The sequence below is a fragment of the Melanostigma gelatinosum genome, assembly GCF_949748355.1.
Source record: "Melanostigma gelatinosum genome assembly, chromosome: 22".
Taxonomy (NCBI): Eukaryota; Metazoa; Chordata; class Actinopteri; order Perciformes; family Zoarcidae; genus Melanostigma; species Melanostigma gelatinosum.
In genome coordinates, this window is record NC_136655.1 from 5,992,005 (window position 1) to 6,009,279 (window position 17,275).

At 45.9% G+C, this 17,275-nt stretch overlaps 1 protein-coding gene across 1 annotated transcript in view; it reads right to left on the reverse strand.

The window, feature by feature from the left end:
• snd1 (staphylococcal nuclease and tudor domain containing 1) overlaps positions 1-17,275 on the reverse strand; it is a 135,744-nt gene that overhangs the window by 30,132 nt on the left and 88,337 nt on the right. Inside the window, exon 18 of the mRNA XM_079294702.1 lies at positions 2,374-2,515. Coding sequence (XP_079150828.1) covers positions 2,374-2,515 — 142 coding nt within the window. The remainder of the gene's footprint in view (positions 1-2,373; positions 2,516-17,275) is intronic.

Below are 17,275 nucleotides of genomic sequence, written 5' to 3' on the forward strand. Positions count from 1 at the left end.
TTCCCGGCTTCCACACTGAACATCAGGCGAGACCTCAAGATCTCAAGGGTAGTCAAGCAGTACTCAATGAGAGGGTTTAGTTTTCTGGCACATGGAGTGCTGGTAGGGGTTGCCAAAAAACACTGACTGGAAATTTGACTCTGATCTTAGCCAGTCAATTTTGAAATGGGAGCGGAGAGCGTGGGTAGGGGTTGTTGAAGTGAACAACCCAACTCGCAGCATAATGTGGGTCTAAGGAGGTCAATTTGTGATGAGATGCATCAGGAGAGTGTTTATTCAACTCTGTGGTAAGTTGTTGATTGTATTTGAACACTGCATGCACTGAGGGAAAGTGTTAACGAGCCGCAGGAACGCTCCCACAACGGTGCGTTGTATTTTGTTAAACTGCGGTGATGGTCACAGTGTATCCTTCGCTTGCCGCGTTCAAATTTGAAGTGTAAGCATGTGTTCTTTGTTCTGAATCAGTTACTTAAACATGACTTGTTAGAGGTTAATTGGTCTTGCCAAAGGGCTGCACACGCGGGATGAGAAACCTCATAGCACACATAACATCCTATTTGTCACGGTGTGGAGCATCAACCGCGGCACACATTTGAACCCTTCTACCGTTTATAAGAAGAGTTGTGTCGTAATCAGTTGCAGTCACAAGCGTATTTATGATAGTCAGACTCTGCTTCCGAGCTTATGAGAGTATATAAACTCCTTCACTTCAGATATCGAGGGAAAGGGAAGAGAGGGAGAGAGGGGGGGGGGGGGGGGGGGTGGAACATGTAATGATATTGCAAAGCACTCCGCTTGTATGATTTTACAGGCCCTAACACTTTGATGTGCTCTTCAAGGGGTTGGTATGACTTAATGTAGCTTTGAGGGAGCGTCAGCGAAAATGAAAGAGACCAAGGGAGAAAAAGAGATGGGGGGGGGGGGAAATAACATGATATGGAGGGGGATGAGGAGGAGGAGGCAGGGGTGAGGACACTTTTTTTCTTTTTTTTTAATTGCATGTAAGCCTTTTGGTGGAAGAACACCAATTAAAGGGGAAACAATTTATAAAAAGGCCCGAGCATTGCTGGATCATCTAAAAAATTAAATAAAAAAAATCAAGCCTTTACAGGTGAAAATATTACATAACGCACAGCTTTCCTGTCAAAATACACTGAGAGCAGCAGTACAAAGAAAAATGCAGTTTGTTACATTCAAAAGTACAATTGAGGCCCAAATGTTTTTAACACTCATGTGTGTGACTGGATTAGTATGGTGCGAGTGATAATTAGGCTCAGATTGGCAGTAAATGAAGGCTAATTAATTAATTAATCACAGCAAACTAAGGTGGCCAAAGTACATTTCATGGCCTCCGACAGTCGAGTGCCAGTGAAGCCAGATGTGCGGGGCGGCAGTGAGAGGAAGGCCTCCGCATCCTATACCGCTCCCCGCACACAAACTGGCAGCCGATGAAGGGACAGTGAGCGGCATGTAGGCTTCAGATCTCTTCCAGCTAGTTTGTGAGCTCGGGGTTTTTTGGTGTAATCGTGACAATGATTAAGTCACAAAATCAGAGGTGTCAAGGACAGGTTGGTTCAAACCCTGAAACTCCTCCATGGATCACAAATGAAACCCTTTTTTTTTTCATGGCTGGACCACATTTCTCTGAATATTACTCTGAAAAGAGAAATAAATTCTCTCATTATGCGGACCTTAAAACATTGACTAGTGTTGCTTAGTTACTGGTGTTTCCTTGGACAACTTGCTGACAACAAACTGATGTGTGTGTGTGTGTGTGTGTGTGCACTTGTAATTAAACACAGAGACACATGTATACATACAGACACCATTTTGATCTCGCAGCGGACGGGCCATTAAGTATACTACCTAAAAGACTAACCATTACCCAGAACACAACAGAATGGAGGGAGGCATTATGTGTGCGTTCATTCATGTTGTACACACACACACACACACACACACACACACAGCTTGTCAGAGGGAGCAGCCATGTGAGAATACTAGGGATTGTTAGTTTTCCCATCTACGAACTTTTCTCCCCCCCGTCATTGGTGACAAGAGGGGCCGGTGTGATTTATTCCTGTCATTCAGTCGTAATAACAAGTAGGACGTCCTTTGTTTGGTCTCTGATGGTGGCAGAGATGCTGCAGCAAGGGATGAGGTGAATGTCAGAGTGGCAGAGATAATTGCCAAGTCTAAAGTCAGCGTGGTGTTCAAAAAAAGGGATTTGTGTCGGATTGTATAGGATGATGAAATACTCGTTTACTAATTCCCATTTCAATTACACACTTAATCCTGTGTCGAATTTTGTCTATCTGACAAATATCATTCACGCATTCTTTCACACACACACACACACGATCATTAACATACCTGTCTCTACGTCCTGGGTGTAGAAGTGCAGGGTGTCGCAGATTTCGGTGACGTATACGGCTCTGTAGTTGGCCACTCGTTCCTTCTCTTCCGTTACATACACAACCTCCTCTACTGGTTTCTCCTCGTAATTGGCCCAGACCTACGACACACACACGGGACACAGACAGGTCAGTGACAAATACCAGATCAATCGAGACACAACAGTGATCGACACTCTTCTGACTAATGACTTCCCAAGCACGTCTCCGTGAGTTTCAATGCACGGGACTCAACTTTGGACACTGGACCATTAGCTCCACTTTGTCCTCAATGTGTGTGTTCCTGTACTTGCATCTATTTTTAAGAGGCAACTTGAGATTTAGACCTTGAGAATGACAGCAGTTATGTAACACGAGGACATTTGAGCTAGTCTTTGCTTCTTTAAGTGGCCTTTTTTAGGGTTCAGTCTTGGGTTAAAGTAAGAATTGGGCAAATACCAGACTAGAGGTTAGCCATGTAGTGTTAGTGATACGAGGTTCCTCACAAGCATAGCTGTGTGTGTGGCTGCATCCTTTCTATGCTGCATCAAGGTTACTTCTCTTTCAGCTCCCCACAGAGAAACAGAGGGCAGGAGTATCATTAGGGAGAAGTGCTTTGCCTTGGGCTACATATCAAACTGCATGGATGTCAGTGTGTGTGTGTGTGTGTGTGTGTGTGTGTGTGTGTGTGTGTGTGTGTGTGTATGTGCGCGCGCATGTTTACAGAGTGCAAGGGATGCAGCAGAAAGAGAGGCTGGTTGTCAAGACTGCATACAGGCTGTTTGTATACAGCTTTGAGTTCAGTAATTGTACTGCACACGTGCACCAACACAGGACGGGTCAGGATGAAAGCAAACTAATCAACTCCCTGCAGATGAAGGGGAGCGCAGGAGATGTACAGGAGGAGACGGGGAGTGAAGATGGGCGGGGAACTCAAAAGTCAAAAAGTGCAACCAAGCTTCACAGTGCTCTAACTTCTAGTGCTGCAGCAGCGGCAGCAGCAGCAGCAGCAGCAGCAGCAGCAGCAGCAGCAGCAGCAGCAGCAGCAGCAGCAGCAGCAGCAGCAGCAGCACAGCTTGTTACCGTTCCTTTCTGCAGGCTATTTGGGAAGTGTTTACTTTTAAAGGTTACAGAAGGAGGGGGAAAGAGGCAGACTGAGTTTTTTTTTTTTTTACTTACACAGCGCAGCGATATTAGCCAATTAGGTTCTGGCTAATTATTTAACTGCATGGTATCATCGAGCTAATTAGATTAGCTAGTTTTAATGTTGTCATTTTTCACTCTGCCTTAGCTCATCCGCAGAGCTACGCTTGTGTTAAGGCTCAGTTAATCACACCCGAGGCTTTTCTTTTTTTTTTTATATGCTTCAGTATGCGAAGATTATCCTTTTACCTCATTGATGTGGTGATGTACAGTGGCAAGGCAAGTTTATTTGTATAGCACATTTCAACAACAAGGTCATTCAAAGTGCTTCACATAAAACCATTAAAAGCATCAAAACATAAGGCAAAAGAAAAGGAGATTTAAAAACAATTAAGAACATTCATTAAAACATTAAAAAACAGTGCAGGAAATAAAATGCAGTAGTAAAATGCAGAAATGCAGAAAATTGATTCATATATGAATTGAATGTGGTTCAATTAAAGGCAGCAGCAAACAGAAAAGTCTTCAATCTTGATTTAAATGAGCTGAGGGTCTCAGCAGACCTGCAGCTTTCGGGTACTTTGTTCCAGATATGTGGAGCAGAAAAACTGAACGCTGCTTCTCCATGTTTAGTTCTGACTCTGGGAACAGAAAGTAGACCGGTCCCAGACGACCTGAGGGGTCGGGATGGTTCATAAGGTAGCAGCAGATCAGAGATGTATTTTGGCCCTAAACCATTCAGTGCTTTGTAAACCAACAGCAGGATTTTAAAGTCAATTCTTTGTTGGACAGGAAGCCAGTGCAAAGACCTCAGAACTGGAGTGATGTGATCCACCCTCCTGGTCTTAGTGAGGACTCGAGCTGCAGCGTTCTGAATCAGCTGCAGCTTTCTGACGGACTTTTTACAGAGACCTGTAAACACACCGTTACAGTAGTCCAGTCTGCTGAAGATAAATGCGTGGACAAGTTTTTCCAAATCCTGTTGAGACATAAATCCTCTAATCCTTGATATATTCTTCAGGTGATAGTAGGCTGATTTTGTAATTGTCTTGATATGGCTGTTCAGGTTGAGGTCTGAATCCATAACTACACCTAGATTTCTGGCTTGGTTTGTGGGTTTTAACATCAGTGATTGAAGCTGAGCGGTGATTTTCAATTGTTCATCCTTGGTACCAAAAACAATTACTTCTGTTTTATCTTTGTTTAATTGAAGAAAATTCTGGCACATCCAGTTGTTGATTTGTTCAATGCAGTTACCCAGCCCTTGTATGGGATTATAGTCCCCTGGTGACATAGTTATGTAGATTTGTGTGTCGTCTGCATAATTATGATAACACACTTTGTTGTTTTCCATAATCTGAGCTCGTGGAAGCATGTAGATGTTGAACAGAAGAGGCCCCCGTGTTGAACCTTGGGGAACACCACATGTCATTTTAGTCAGCTCTGATGTGTAATCAGCTACAGACACAAAGTATTCTCGGTCCTTCAAGTAGGATTCAAACCAGTTAAGTGCTGTGCCAGAGAGTCCCACCCAGATTTTTAGTCTTTCTAGGAGTATGGCATGGTCGACCGTGTAGAATGCAGCACTGAGATCCAGTAACACTTAGACTGAACTTCTGCCATTGTCTATGTTTAAGTGGATGTCGTTGAAAACCTTAACAAGAGCAGTTTCAGTGCTGTGGTGCTGTCGAAAGCCTGACTGGAAAACATCAAAGCAGTTATTTATGGCCAAGAAGTTGGTCAGCTGTTGGAAAACCGCTTTTTCAATTATTTTACTTAAAAATGGGAGGTTTGATATTGGCCTATAATTTTTCATTGTTGCGGAGTCTAAACTAGCCTTCTTTAGGAGCGGTTTAATAACTGCAGTTTTTATGGCTTGTGGGAAGACACCTGAGAGAAGGGATGTGTTTACAATTTGTAAAAGATCAGTGTTCATGCAGTTTGAAATATTTTTGAAAAAGTGTGTTGGTAGAATATCCAAGCAGCAGGAGGATGACTTCAGATGTTGTATAATGTCTTCTAGGCTTCTACGGTCGATTGAATGAAATTGTGTCATGATATTTGAATGGATGTTATTCAGAGATCGGGACAACACATATCCTGTGGTTGGTGTGGAGGCACGCAAGGGTGTTACAGTAGCAAACTGTGCACGTGTGTGTGTGTGCACGCTAGCGACAGAAATTGTTCACTTTGATTTGATTTGAAGGAATAAAGAAAACAACAATAGTCACCATGGAAGAATCGCTTCCAACTGTGACAGAAGAAGTGAGTGCTGCTGCCCGGCCTACACCCCCCCCCCCCCCGAACAAAAGACAGGGTCATACGACCCAATTACATTCAATTATTCATCCCACAAACTCTGCAAAAAGAAAGGGAAAAAAAAGGAAAATAGCTGGAGAAGAGAAGGGAATAAGGACGGATAATTTCTGGGGATTGAGGGCGAGGAAGGTTAATGAAGACCGAAAACGCATCCACGCTCCATAAACCCCGAGATCAACCCGGATTCTTTTCTTTTCTTGTACGGCATTAGACGGGCGTGTGCATTATTAACACACTTAACATACAGCCATATGCGCAGGCACAAATGCTGGAGTACAAACATGCTTCCCCACAATTGTAATGGAGCTGACATGGCTTGGCTTTTAATCAAACCTGCAGCACCGATTAGGGAAGGCAAAGATTAGTGTGTCACCTTGTATCAGACCGGCGGCCATCAGTGTGGCACCTTTAGGGTAGCGGCAAGTGGGTGGGTTTACGGTGGGATTGGAAACCAAGCACAGCTGTGAGGCTTCATGTTGACCTCTTGTTTTGCGTGTCGAGCGTGGATGTCATTGTGACAAGAGGCGGGTACAAAGACCGACATTTGCCTCCTCGTTGAAAGTTCTACTTTCTGCTCTAAGAAGCACTGCAGGAGCTGAAAACACAACTAGGCTGCTCGACTGGAATTGAGGAGGTTGCACAACGACATGCAAAGTCAATGAAAAGACACAAACGGAGGCGAACTGATGCAGATTTGTTCCAACAGTACGTTCACAAAGGCGGGAAAATAAAAGGCAGGCGGTCTCTTGCCTCCCATTCAATCTGGAATATCTTTGAGGTTCCTCTTGCGCCGAGTGTGTTATTTACATATATCTACTCCGACTCGGTGGACTGGCGGCTGCAAACTGCTGTGTATTTGTTGTCTGTTACAGTCGATGAAAAGGCTAAAATGTCTGCTGCTGGACATTTTCAAACAGTGAAACCTTTTATTGTCATTTGGCATCTTAGAACCTCTGACAATGCTCCTTGTATAGCTGTAGAGCTGTAGAGCTGCTTCCTCTAATCTCTTCGTATCGGCATGTGTGAATTGGGGCAAATGCTACACGGAAGGCATAGCGTTAGCAGCATGTTAGAATAGCAGCAGCGGTAGATTCAGCCTAGTTGTTGTCATTTTTCTATTTAAAATATTGAATGTAAATCAATTCGTTGAATTTCTCACCCACACAATTCACACAAACGGCACGTAAACATTGACAGTCATTTGACTGTTGGCCTTTTTTTCTCTCCGCAATATTAGCATCTCTGTAGAGCTTCATCTCTTGTTAAAAGCACGAATAAGTGCACAGATACGCGCGCACACATAACCGCCGCGCCCGGGGCTGATGACCTTCCGTGAGCAGCCAACCATCCCGTTTGTTCCACTTGACTGCAGGTATGTGACTGCTGCTCCTGCTCTGCAACTGCAGCCAGACGCTAGAGCCACCAAGCTGCCAGAGACAATGACACACACACAGAGCGAGAGAGAGAGCGAGAGAGCGAGAGGAGAGAGCGATAGAAAGATGGGGAAAAGGGAAAAGTGGCAGGCCATTAAGCTCGGGCTGAAAGGACAACAAGTCCTAATAACGGCGGCCGAGCTGAGAGAGATGGTAGGTTAGGCTGACATTCACAACTCCTGAATGACAAAACACACCTACAGCAAAGAGACGCCGGGGCAACACGGCACTATCGACACACTGGCCTGTTTAGGACTGTTCCCATTTCTAGTTCAACAATCTGTTGACCTTTAATTCTCTTACACATTTATTTCGTTGTTTCTTGTATCTACAACACAGCTTTCTCATCCGATTCTTCTTTCAGTAGAAAATGAGAATTTTACAACTCTAATAAAACACGTTCTTTTCATAGAAATGATGACGTTCTAAGAAACCAGCCACTGTACCTTCTAACAGCCAACACGGCCTCTTACACGAGTGAAACCTGGATGCCAAATGTCAAGCGTTCCCGCAGGAGGAATACCTCGTTATACCCAAACCCTCACAGCGCTGCACTGGTGGAGAGAGCCTTCATTTCCCTGCCTGGCACACCGGATACCTCGCTGACGGAGGAGAAGCTCTTTGACGAGTGCGGCTCTGCTTCGCAGCGCTAACTAGGCTGCTGATTAGCTTAGTGATGATTTGTCAGAGTACTTTTTTTTGTAATTTGATGAACGGTGAACGACTAAGCAAGTGTTGCTACGTTTCTAGATTCATACAAGCACAGGTGGGTGAATACACAGACAGATGGATGACTACACACACACACACATAGTGCCAGAACAAGAGGGTGAGGGCTGGTTTGAACACCGATTAAAGGTGGCAGTGTGTCAATACAAAAATATCGCCACTGCTCCCTAAAGTACATGCTATGCACTTTGTTAGCATGCAAGTGCCCCACTTAGTATAATAAAAAAATAATAAAGGGTTTGGTTTAAACTTCTAACTTTCACGAGAAACATTTGTAGGGTAGTTGAAATTAAATACTCATATCTTTGGCTTACACGATGTTTTGAACTGAATCTTTAAAAGTGTAAAATTATTCGAGAACCCACACTCCAATTAAGAACATCAGACACCCTTCTTCTAATTAAACTCCGAAGAGAGCGCTCCTCGAAATAAAAGAGCGTGACACAATGCAGCCATCGCAAACTAGCAGTAACACTGAGTAATACGAAGGAGATAATACAGAGTGGTCTCTCCCTCTCTTCTTACATAATTCCATTGTTAATTCATTACCCAATCACACTTGGAGAACAATTGAAATCAATAGGAGCATGTTAGTCATAAGACCGCACTTTGTTAATCAATTTAGCCTCCATTATATCCCCGATGAAGCCCCTTTTAGAGAGAACGGTTAATTAATTCAACCGAGGGCACGTTCTGCTTACTGCACCATTCATTTGATCCTTTTTAGACGCTAGCACGGTGAGCTTGCCTCAGACAACACAACAATCAAAGACACGTATGGGGGGGAGTGAGTAAAGGCTGCATATTCAAGTGAAGAGTTAAACAGGACCTGAACTCGTGCTCCGTGTAGTAAAACACTCTGTGCTTAAATCTATCCAAAGAGTGGCGCTTTATAACTCTGCCTTTATGTCCTATGTTCAGTATGCAGGGTATTCCCTCCATGACATGGTGTAGAGAAGTTAACCCTGTAATTTACAACTCGCTCTCGTGTCATTGGTACACAAAGTGAGAAAGAGCTCATTATAAATCTGCATTGGAGGCACGTTCAGGTTGGTGTGGCAGAAAAGGTGGAAGACCCTGGATTTCCTGTTGCTCCGTGGTGTCGTCTGTATCGACGAAGCCATTAGAGGCGGAAAGTGATCAACGAGACAGACAATTGCTTCACTGAGGGGGCAATCTGCCATATCACAGCTGCTGGGATTACGCTGCCGCCTCTTAAAGTCACAGGAACCGTGTCAGTAACGCTTTCAAGTGTATCTGCTGTGTGTACAGTACAAACACATGCCAAAACATGACGTTTCTAATAGTAACTCACCATATTTAGGGTGCATGGGCAGTAGCTTGTCATCAATAATTCATATTACCACAAGAGGTGAAAGGTTAATGGCTGCAATACAGTAAGTGCTGTTATTGTTGACAGAATGTGATGCGATGGGGACAAAAAAAAAGCAAATAAATATTCCGCATCGGGCCATTTTACTATAAATATGCATCTGAACGTGGAGAAGAACTCCACACATCTTGCCTGAGTGACAGGCGGACGATACCAGAGCGCTGCGCTCTGATTTACTGACAGTTTAAGAGTTCGTCTGAGGCTCAGAGATCACAATGTACGGGACACAACAGACACTTTTGTCATTATTGATCTCGATTGGACAGTGAGTTGAATGACAGGTGTCGGGGTGGCCCATTCGCATCTCGCGCTGCAAAGAGGAAAGACGTTAACCCGACGCAACAGCCTGGCCCCCGCAGAGGCCCGCCTCCAAGGTTAAGAGGGGTTCTTGGTACATTAACGCTGATCGCTCACCTTGTCGTGGCGCGATAAGTGCAAGAAGTAAGAGCGGGCCGGCCAGGACGAGGATTGATTTACAGGAAGGCGGAGTTTTATTGTATGCAAGCTTCTTTGTCGTGCCTTCCCCCTGATGTCCTCATATTCAGACATAGTGCATGGCAGCCTTGCGTCATAAATCATTCGGGCTGGGCAAAGCACACACAAACACGTGTATGCGCACAGAGGCACGGCCGTGGCCTTGGGAAGAATTGGTCCAGGTTGAGCTACGACGTGGTGGCGACATGGTTCCCGCCGCAGCGGGCTAATGCGGTGCGACTGCTTACGGGCCTGCAAGGCCACGCGACGCCGGTAACGTAAAACGACGGCTGCACACGGGGCCGATTTGACAAGCTGTAAAAACCTGAAATCGCACTAGTAGATCATGTTTGAGGAGGCAATTGGTTTTAACACATCGAGTACACACGAGGAATTCTAAAGGCGAGGTATGAGACACTAAGAACAATCTGGAGAGGTGAAACTGATGCTATCCTCAAATATTTCAAGAAGGAAGCTAGTATTTTTGAAGAGAAAACTCGAAATAATGATGGATTTTCAACTATTAACTCGAAAACACATCCCAAGGAGATGAGGCTACACGGACCACCACTGGAACTCAATCAATCCTGCTCTTCTTAAAGAAGAATATCACAAAATAAGTGTCCACTTTCACATTCCGAGCCAAACACAGAGAGGGGAGAGCAGGAGACGGGCCGAGGGACGAGTCTCTCGGATGTGGTTACTTAGCAGATAAATTATGCATTAAAACTGCACAGGTGGTGCGGGACGGGGTTTGTAGGTGAAGGGAGGGAGCCGAGCAGCTGGGGGGGAATTGATGACAGGAACGGAGGAGCGAGCTAGGATGAGAGGGGCGAAGAAGAGAGAAAGAGATACTGCCTATAGCTTCATATCGCAGCCAACAGATGTTCTCCCATCACACAGGCAGCAGGCAGGCGACGGGGGTGCTCAACCCCGGCTTACACGACCCCCTCTCGTGGTGCCGCCAACAGTCGAGGGCTCGCAAACGACCGAAGGCTATCAGGATGCTAACTTGTTTATTTAATATCCACTTACACATGTTGGGAGAAGCCCTGTCGGCACGTTGCCAATGAAATATCAGCAAGAAGAACGCAAGTAGGTCCGTTTATTTATATCGCGCTGCTCAGAAGCGGACGTAACGAAGTGCTTCACAATAAAGGACAAAGAAAAAAGAAGCAATTCAACTAAAACAATGAAACAACTGGCCACTGATGGAGATTGGTGATATGTGAGCTTAGGGGGCTTTTTTTGTTGTCACTGGAGCAGCCTTTAACAGATGATCAAGCCAAACAAGATGTCGTCAGAGCAAAACAACAAGCAAACTTCTTCAAATCTTCAAATGGCGTAGACAGAGAGGCAGAAAGAAAAGAGAGAGTGGGAGACAAAAATAATTAAGCTGCAGCCAAACAAACACTTTGTCTGATTGTGTATCATGATAACCTTGGTATAAAAGAGAGGTGCTGCTTGAAGGAGAGAGGGAGGCGAGCACTTCGAGCGTCGCTTGATTTCTGTTTGATAACTAGGTTTGCTGGCCATGAGCTGATTTTGCATTTGTTTTTGCATTATATGTGTTGTGCCAGAAGCCTTCCCCACGCCATGCGCTTGTCCTTCACTTTTATTCTGTGTTGATTGTGTGAAGTTCCGCCTCTTTCTATGAACACGCCCACCTGGAACAACGGCATGCGGGATGAAAGTGGGCGAATACACAACATTTAAGCCCACCTAATGCCCACCCTCTGTCGTTCCTCTCATCCTGCCTCTGTATGAGATGTTGATCAAATAAAGCAGATTATCATCGATTATTGTTTTTAGACCTTAAAGTGAGACGGAGAGGAACAGAAAAACGGGTTCAATGTAGAACGATTAAGAAAGAGGACTACCTGTATGTTATAGTGTATAAGTATGCAATTAATAGGCAAATTAATTCACTTTTTAATTAGCAGGCGAGTCTGTCCAAGCTTGCCAAAGTGTTGCCATGACGACTGGTGTTCCAGAGTTATCCTTCCTCTCTCTGTGCAGGACTTCTGATCACAGCCTCCACTACCTCGTTCTTCCACTTCCCAGACAGGTTAATATGGATCTGGCTATGGCGATGGAAAGGAGGGAAGAGAGGAAAATAGAAGGAGGGCTGGGAGTGGGGGGTGGGCAATATCACATCACAGGTAGAGCTCCTTGAAGTCTCTGAATCGCTTCGCACATCTCGCAATTTGTGAAGCGATTCAAAAGGTCTGCCGCCGTTCGTGAAGAGCTGCTCCGCCGGGTTTGAGAAAAAAACGGAGCCAATCAGCATCCTCGCAGGACCGAGGCAGAGACCGTCGTGTGCGTGTCCAAACTAATCTGGTGACGCGGGCCTGAAATCAACACAGCTACAACCGCTCAAGATGGGGTTTCTGAATCATTCTAAATAATTATACGACTCAACAGTCTCAGGTGTCAATTTTCTCCACCCAAGAAACGCATTGGATCCACGCTGACACACAGATGCAGGAGCAGGAAGGGAGCAGGAAGGGAACGATAAAGTGGGAAAAAGACAGAAACAAACGAGGGGCGAAGAGAGACTGGTACAACAGGGGGAACGGGAAGTGCAGCGATGACGAGAGCCTGTTTACGTAACTGTCTGAGAGAGCGAGAGCGCGAGCGAGAGAGAGAGAGAATTCTGTGTAGAATGCACAGAAACACAAAACTAGCAGAGTGGTCCCATTCTCTTGATTTATAGTGTTTACTGCAGGCTAACCGACCAGGAGGCTGAACACAGCAGCGCTGGACTGACCTAAATTACTTGTGGAACATTCAAGGATTCATCAAGAATTATCTCCAACCCGGAAAAAAAAAAAAGTGTCATGTTGGTGACAAAGAGGCGACAGAGGAGGACAGGCGCTGAGTTATTTCAGGTAGCTTGTCCACCCCGTTAATAAAGCCTTCCGCCCTCTCAGTTTGACTGAGGAGATGGATTAAGCCAGCCACACCTCTAATGGTCAGCCCAAGAGGAACACATCAACACACGTGCTCTCGCAAACTATTTCTTTAAATATTGGGGTAATATGAATTGGCTTAATCAAGTAAAAATAGAATGTATGGGTTTGAAATGATATACGAGAGTTCAGAGTATTTAAAAACATTACAACTGTATGAAAGGTGCTTCAGAAATTCCCACATCTCGCCCTGCTTCCTTTTTATCCATCCATCTATTCCCCTCTCCGCATGTCAACGCGCTCCAAGGTTGACGGCCCGTGAAAAAGGACCCATCTATTTTCTATTTAGGGCCCGGCGTTTTCTTCCGAGCTTTAACAAACATGTCGAATGCCTTTCCACGAACCCGCAACTGCAGTGCACTGGCATTTCATGACTTGACTGGGAGGGTCACGAGAACATATTTCATTGTGTCGGACAGTGTGACAATCCCTGGGAGGCCACTGAAGAAACTAAAATATGAGGCGCCCAGATAAACCTTCCAGCTGACGGGCAGTTGGCAGGAACGTGGCTCGTACAGTGGGTACTCCAGGTGCTGGAGCGAAAACACATGAAAACAAGTGAGAGAAATGCAGAAGAATGAGAGCCAGTGGAGAAGCTGTCATGAGGCGAACAGAGGAAGAAAAATAAAATAAGCAAATGCATTTCGGAGTGGAATTGGCTGCTCCACCAAGACCGGTCTGCCAATGTGTGGAGGACTCCGTCTGTGAACAGGTAATAAAGAGGAGTGATGAGGCTCTAAGCTTCTTCTCCCCAGTCTGGCTTTAGGGTAGACTGATCTGCCTCAACCGAGGATGGATCTAGAAGACGGCGTGTTTATTAGTCTTGGAGTAACAAAGAGCCGAAATGATAATGCATATTTAGCGAGGCCACAGGTGTCAGAGGCAACTAGCACATGTCGGAGTCCTTTTAGGTGACAACAGGCCAGTGGGGGCGATGTCAACAATGTCTGATCGTAATGCCGTGGAACGCCTCAATGCGGAGCTCATTAAATCGGGCAAGGTTTGAAGATCCCGACCGGCAGAGCGAGCATTTAAATGGTGCCCGCAAGAAACAAATATTTAGCATTTCCATTACACAGCAGAGAAGAGCGAGTTTTTCACTCGCCGACCCGGATTAAATGTAGTTAAGTGTGGCTCCGAGCAGGGGCCCGAAAAAAAATGTCAAAGCGTGGTTAAATGACTATAACTTGCGCATCTTTTTTTTTTCTTTGGAGACACTGTTTTCCTTCCTTCCCCTGATTAAACAAGGACCATTACAGAGGACACCTGAAGCAGGGAGGAAAACGTGCCGACTCGATGTTTTCACAATGGATGTTCACACGAGCGGCGCGGCCGATACATCATGGCGGGGGTTGTCTGTACAAACTGCTGCAAGGTTACAGGAATGTCACCAGCACAGGCTCATTCAGTGATTGATCAAATGCATTTTACAGCTTCACAAATATTACAACGAACAGATCGATATAATGCTGAATCGATTCAAACGTTGCAGTGGCGGACCAATCAAAGCGCTGCAGTCTGTACGCTTGTGTTAAGATACGAGGCTCGCTTGCCTGTACTCCGTGCGTTCTAGTGGGGGAGGGAAGCTGTCGGCCACAACCAGTCCTCAGCAAACCGAGTGGAAACGTGTCTCCTTACAGTGGCCCAGGAGGGGCCGACCAGAAAGAAGGAGAACAAATAATCCCAACTCCGGTCAGTGCGTGTCCTTCACACTCGCGTTCATCAGCAGAGATGGTGGAGAAATTGGGGGGGGGAGAGAGAGAGAGCGAGCGAGAGAGAGAGAGAGAGAGAGAAGCCCCAAGATATAAGAGGCAAGGGGACGGGGAGACCTGGGGGTTTGTGTTTGTCTAGTGCGGGTGGCGGAGCCGAGCATGTGTTAATCAGCCATAATGCAACGCACTATGTCATATCACATTATGCTCTCTGCCAGCGTTTCACCAAGGTGTGCGAGGTGTGCGTGTGGGCGTCTGTGTCTGCACATGCTCAGTGTGCCCGAGTAAGCGGGAGCGAGAGACTTAGAGGATGGTGTGTGTGTGTGTGTGTGTGCGGCGCCTCCCCCCATCTGGTTGGTTTGTTTGTGTGCAGACGTGTACACATTGTGTAATCTTCGGCGTATGAAAAGAGCCTCCGTCAGCTCTTTGCTGTAGCGTGGTAGGTGGCTCATTTTGGGCGCGCGGTGCCGAGAGGAAAGATTAGAGCAGGAGTAAACTCACACACCAAGATTACGGCACAGTAAACAAACGGGAAGAGATAAATGGTATGCAGCACACGCGTCTGCACACACTGGGAGTTGTGTGGTATATAACAGGGCGTTACAGTCCTCTCCTTCTTTTCCAGAGATGCGACCCTTGTGGCCACCCTGCAGGGGATGATGTCCCGTCGCTGTGATCCTGCTGTCCTTTCACACTTGCCAACAAACCCCGCAACCTTCGTGGTGCCCGCGTATTGACACGCTGGCATCGGGGCCAAACGTTCACGCACCCAATGTGTTGATGGTTTCCAGGATGCGATCCCCTGAGCCACCGATAGTAGTGTTAGGCTGTGTTAAAGGGCGTCGCTCGGTACCGTCAAGCGTCACTTTAAATAACTCGGAATCTTCATCGGGAGAAATGGTATTCTGCTCAACGTCTGTAAAAACTAAAAGAAGACAGGAAAAGCTGCTACAAATGATGACTTGCCCTGTGAGTCGTGGAACTGTACCAGCCTGTTCTTTGCTACTTACAGTTAAACACTGTGTTACAGTGTGTCAAAAAGATAATGCTGACCCAACGAGAAGCCAAGACCTGTGTTCAATTTTCGAAAACACAAGCGAGACTAGCAGAAATAGATTGCCCGCGGTTGCACAGGTGAACTTTTGGCACAGTTTTAGCCAGTCATCTGAGAAAAAGGGCAGAGAAATGCCAGTTCCAACCTACGGGGCACAGTGTACGAAAAAGAAGCAAAGAGAAGCATATAGAAATTTCAGTTCTTCGGCATGCGTTATCAGAGACACATTCTGAAAAAGGAGGTAGCTTTTCATCTACCTATAGGCCTTATAATATCAACATTCAAAAGTGACAAAGTCTCTCCTCAGTCCTTTCAGAAGGAGCTGGGACATTTCATGACCGTTTCCTCTCAAAGAGACCGGACAAGTATCCCGCCTGGTCATTCATTGAATATCACTTCCCATCGTGGATGTTGTTGCCGTCATGCAGGCCTCCATTTGTTCAATCACAGGGCAACAGTGACTGCAGTAAGCAATAGATGGAGGGATGACGATGGAATGGTAATACAGGTGCAATCTTCCCGTTTACCCCACAAAACGCCATTAGGGCACAATTCTTTCGCGAGGCCTTAATGCAATTTGTGTGAGAAAAGTAATAACGGTAATGATTTCACATTCGCCAGAAAGCGAGCAGAGCCAGGGACCAAACACCGGAACGGGTGAAGTAAGATAAGATAAGATCATTTGCAGGAGCAGCAATGGGATTTGGCGAAAAGAGATTCTAAATGGGAGAAAGTGGGTAGAGTCAGAGAACAGCGTGAAATAGACTCATTCATTTGAAGCTACTTTAATAATAATCCACAGTATATATTGCCTTAGTGACTGCCACCTGCTTATTTCACTACGGGAGGCCGAGAACAAATCGGAAGGAAAAGAGAACAGAAAAAAAAAAAAAGAAGAAGATTGCAACCCAGAGAGCATTTCAATGGCTTCGGGGCTTAGGAAAGCACTGAGCATGGTATTAATAGCGAAGGGACCGTCATCCGTGGAAAACAAGAAAGGCCGCTTGGGTTGACTATTTACAGAAGACGGAGAACAGGCCTATGTAGCAGAAAATGGCCTTTGATTGCATGAGTCACGTTTCTCTGGATAGACTGCCAACCACGGCTAATCCAAACTTCCTACTGCCTGAACTCAAACACACGAGCCCAATTATCTCGACTCACCCACAGCGTGTTCCTGTTTGGCCAGGTGTGGGATGTGCTGACTGGTGAGAAGACACACTTCAGATGGGAGGACAGGGAGGACTTTTTGTTTTTTTACGCACACTCTTTGGTTAGATGGCGAGGTGTTTGGCTTACAAGGCAAGCTGCGCGGCCCGAGAGCGAGAGGCAACTGAAGTGAATTAAAGGGAAACAAAAAAAATTGCAACGTCCTGATCATCGGACTTGCTTACAATGCTAGTCGGCCAATCAACGGAAAATCAAAGTGCTGCGATTTGCTTTCGGAGCGCAAAACAAACCGCCCGGGCCTGAGCCGTGCGTTGATGTATACTTGTGATCGGGCCCTCGGGCAAAGTGCCAGTCAAGTCGGCTGAACTTGCAACTCTGGATTCCACCGAAAGCTGAAAACACGATTATGTACTTCAATCATGCTCGGCCAAGGACACGTCACCCGCATCAATGCCACAACGATGCTGCTTCCAGTACTTTGAC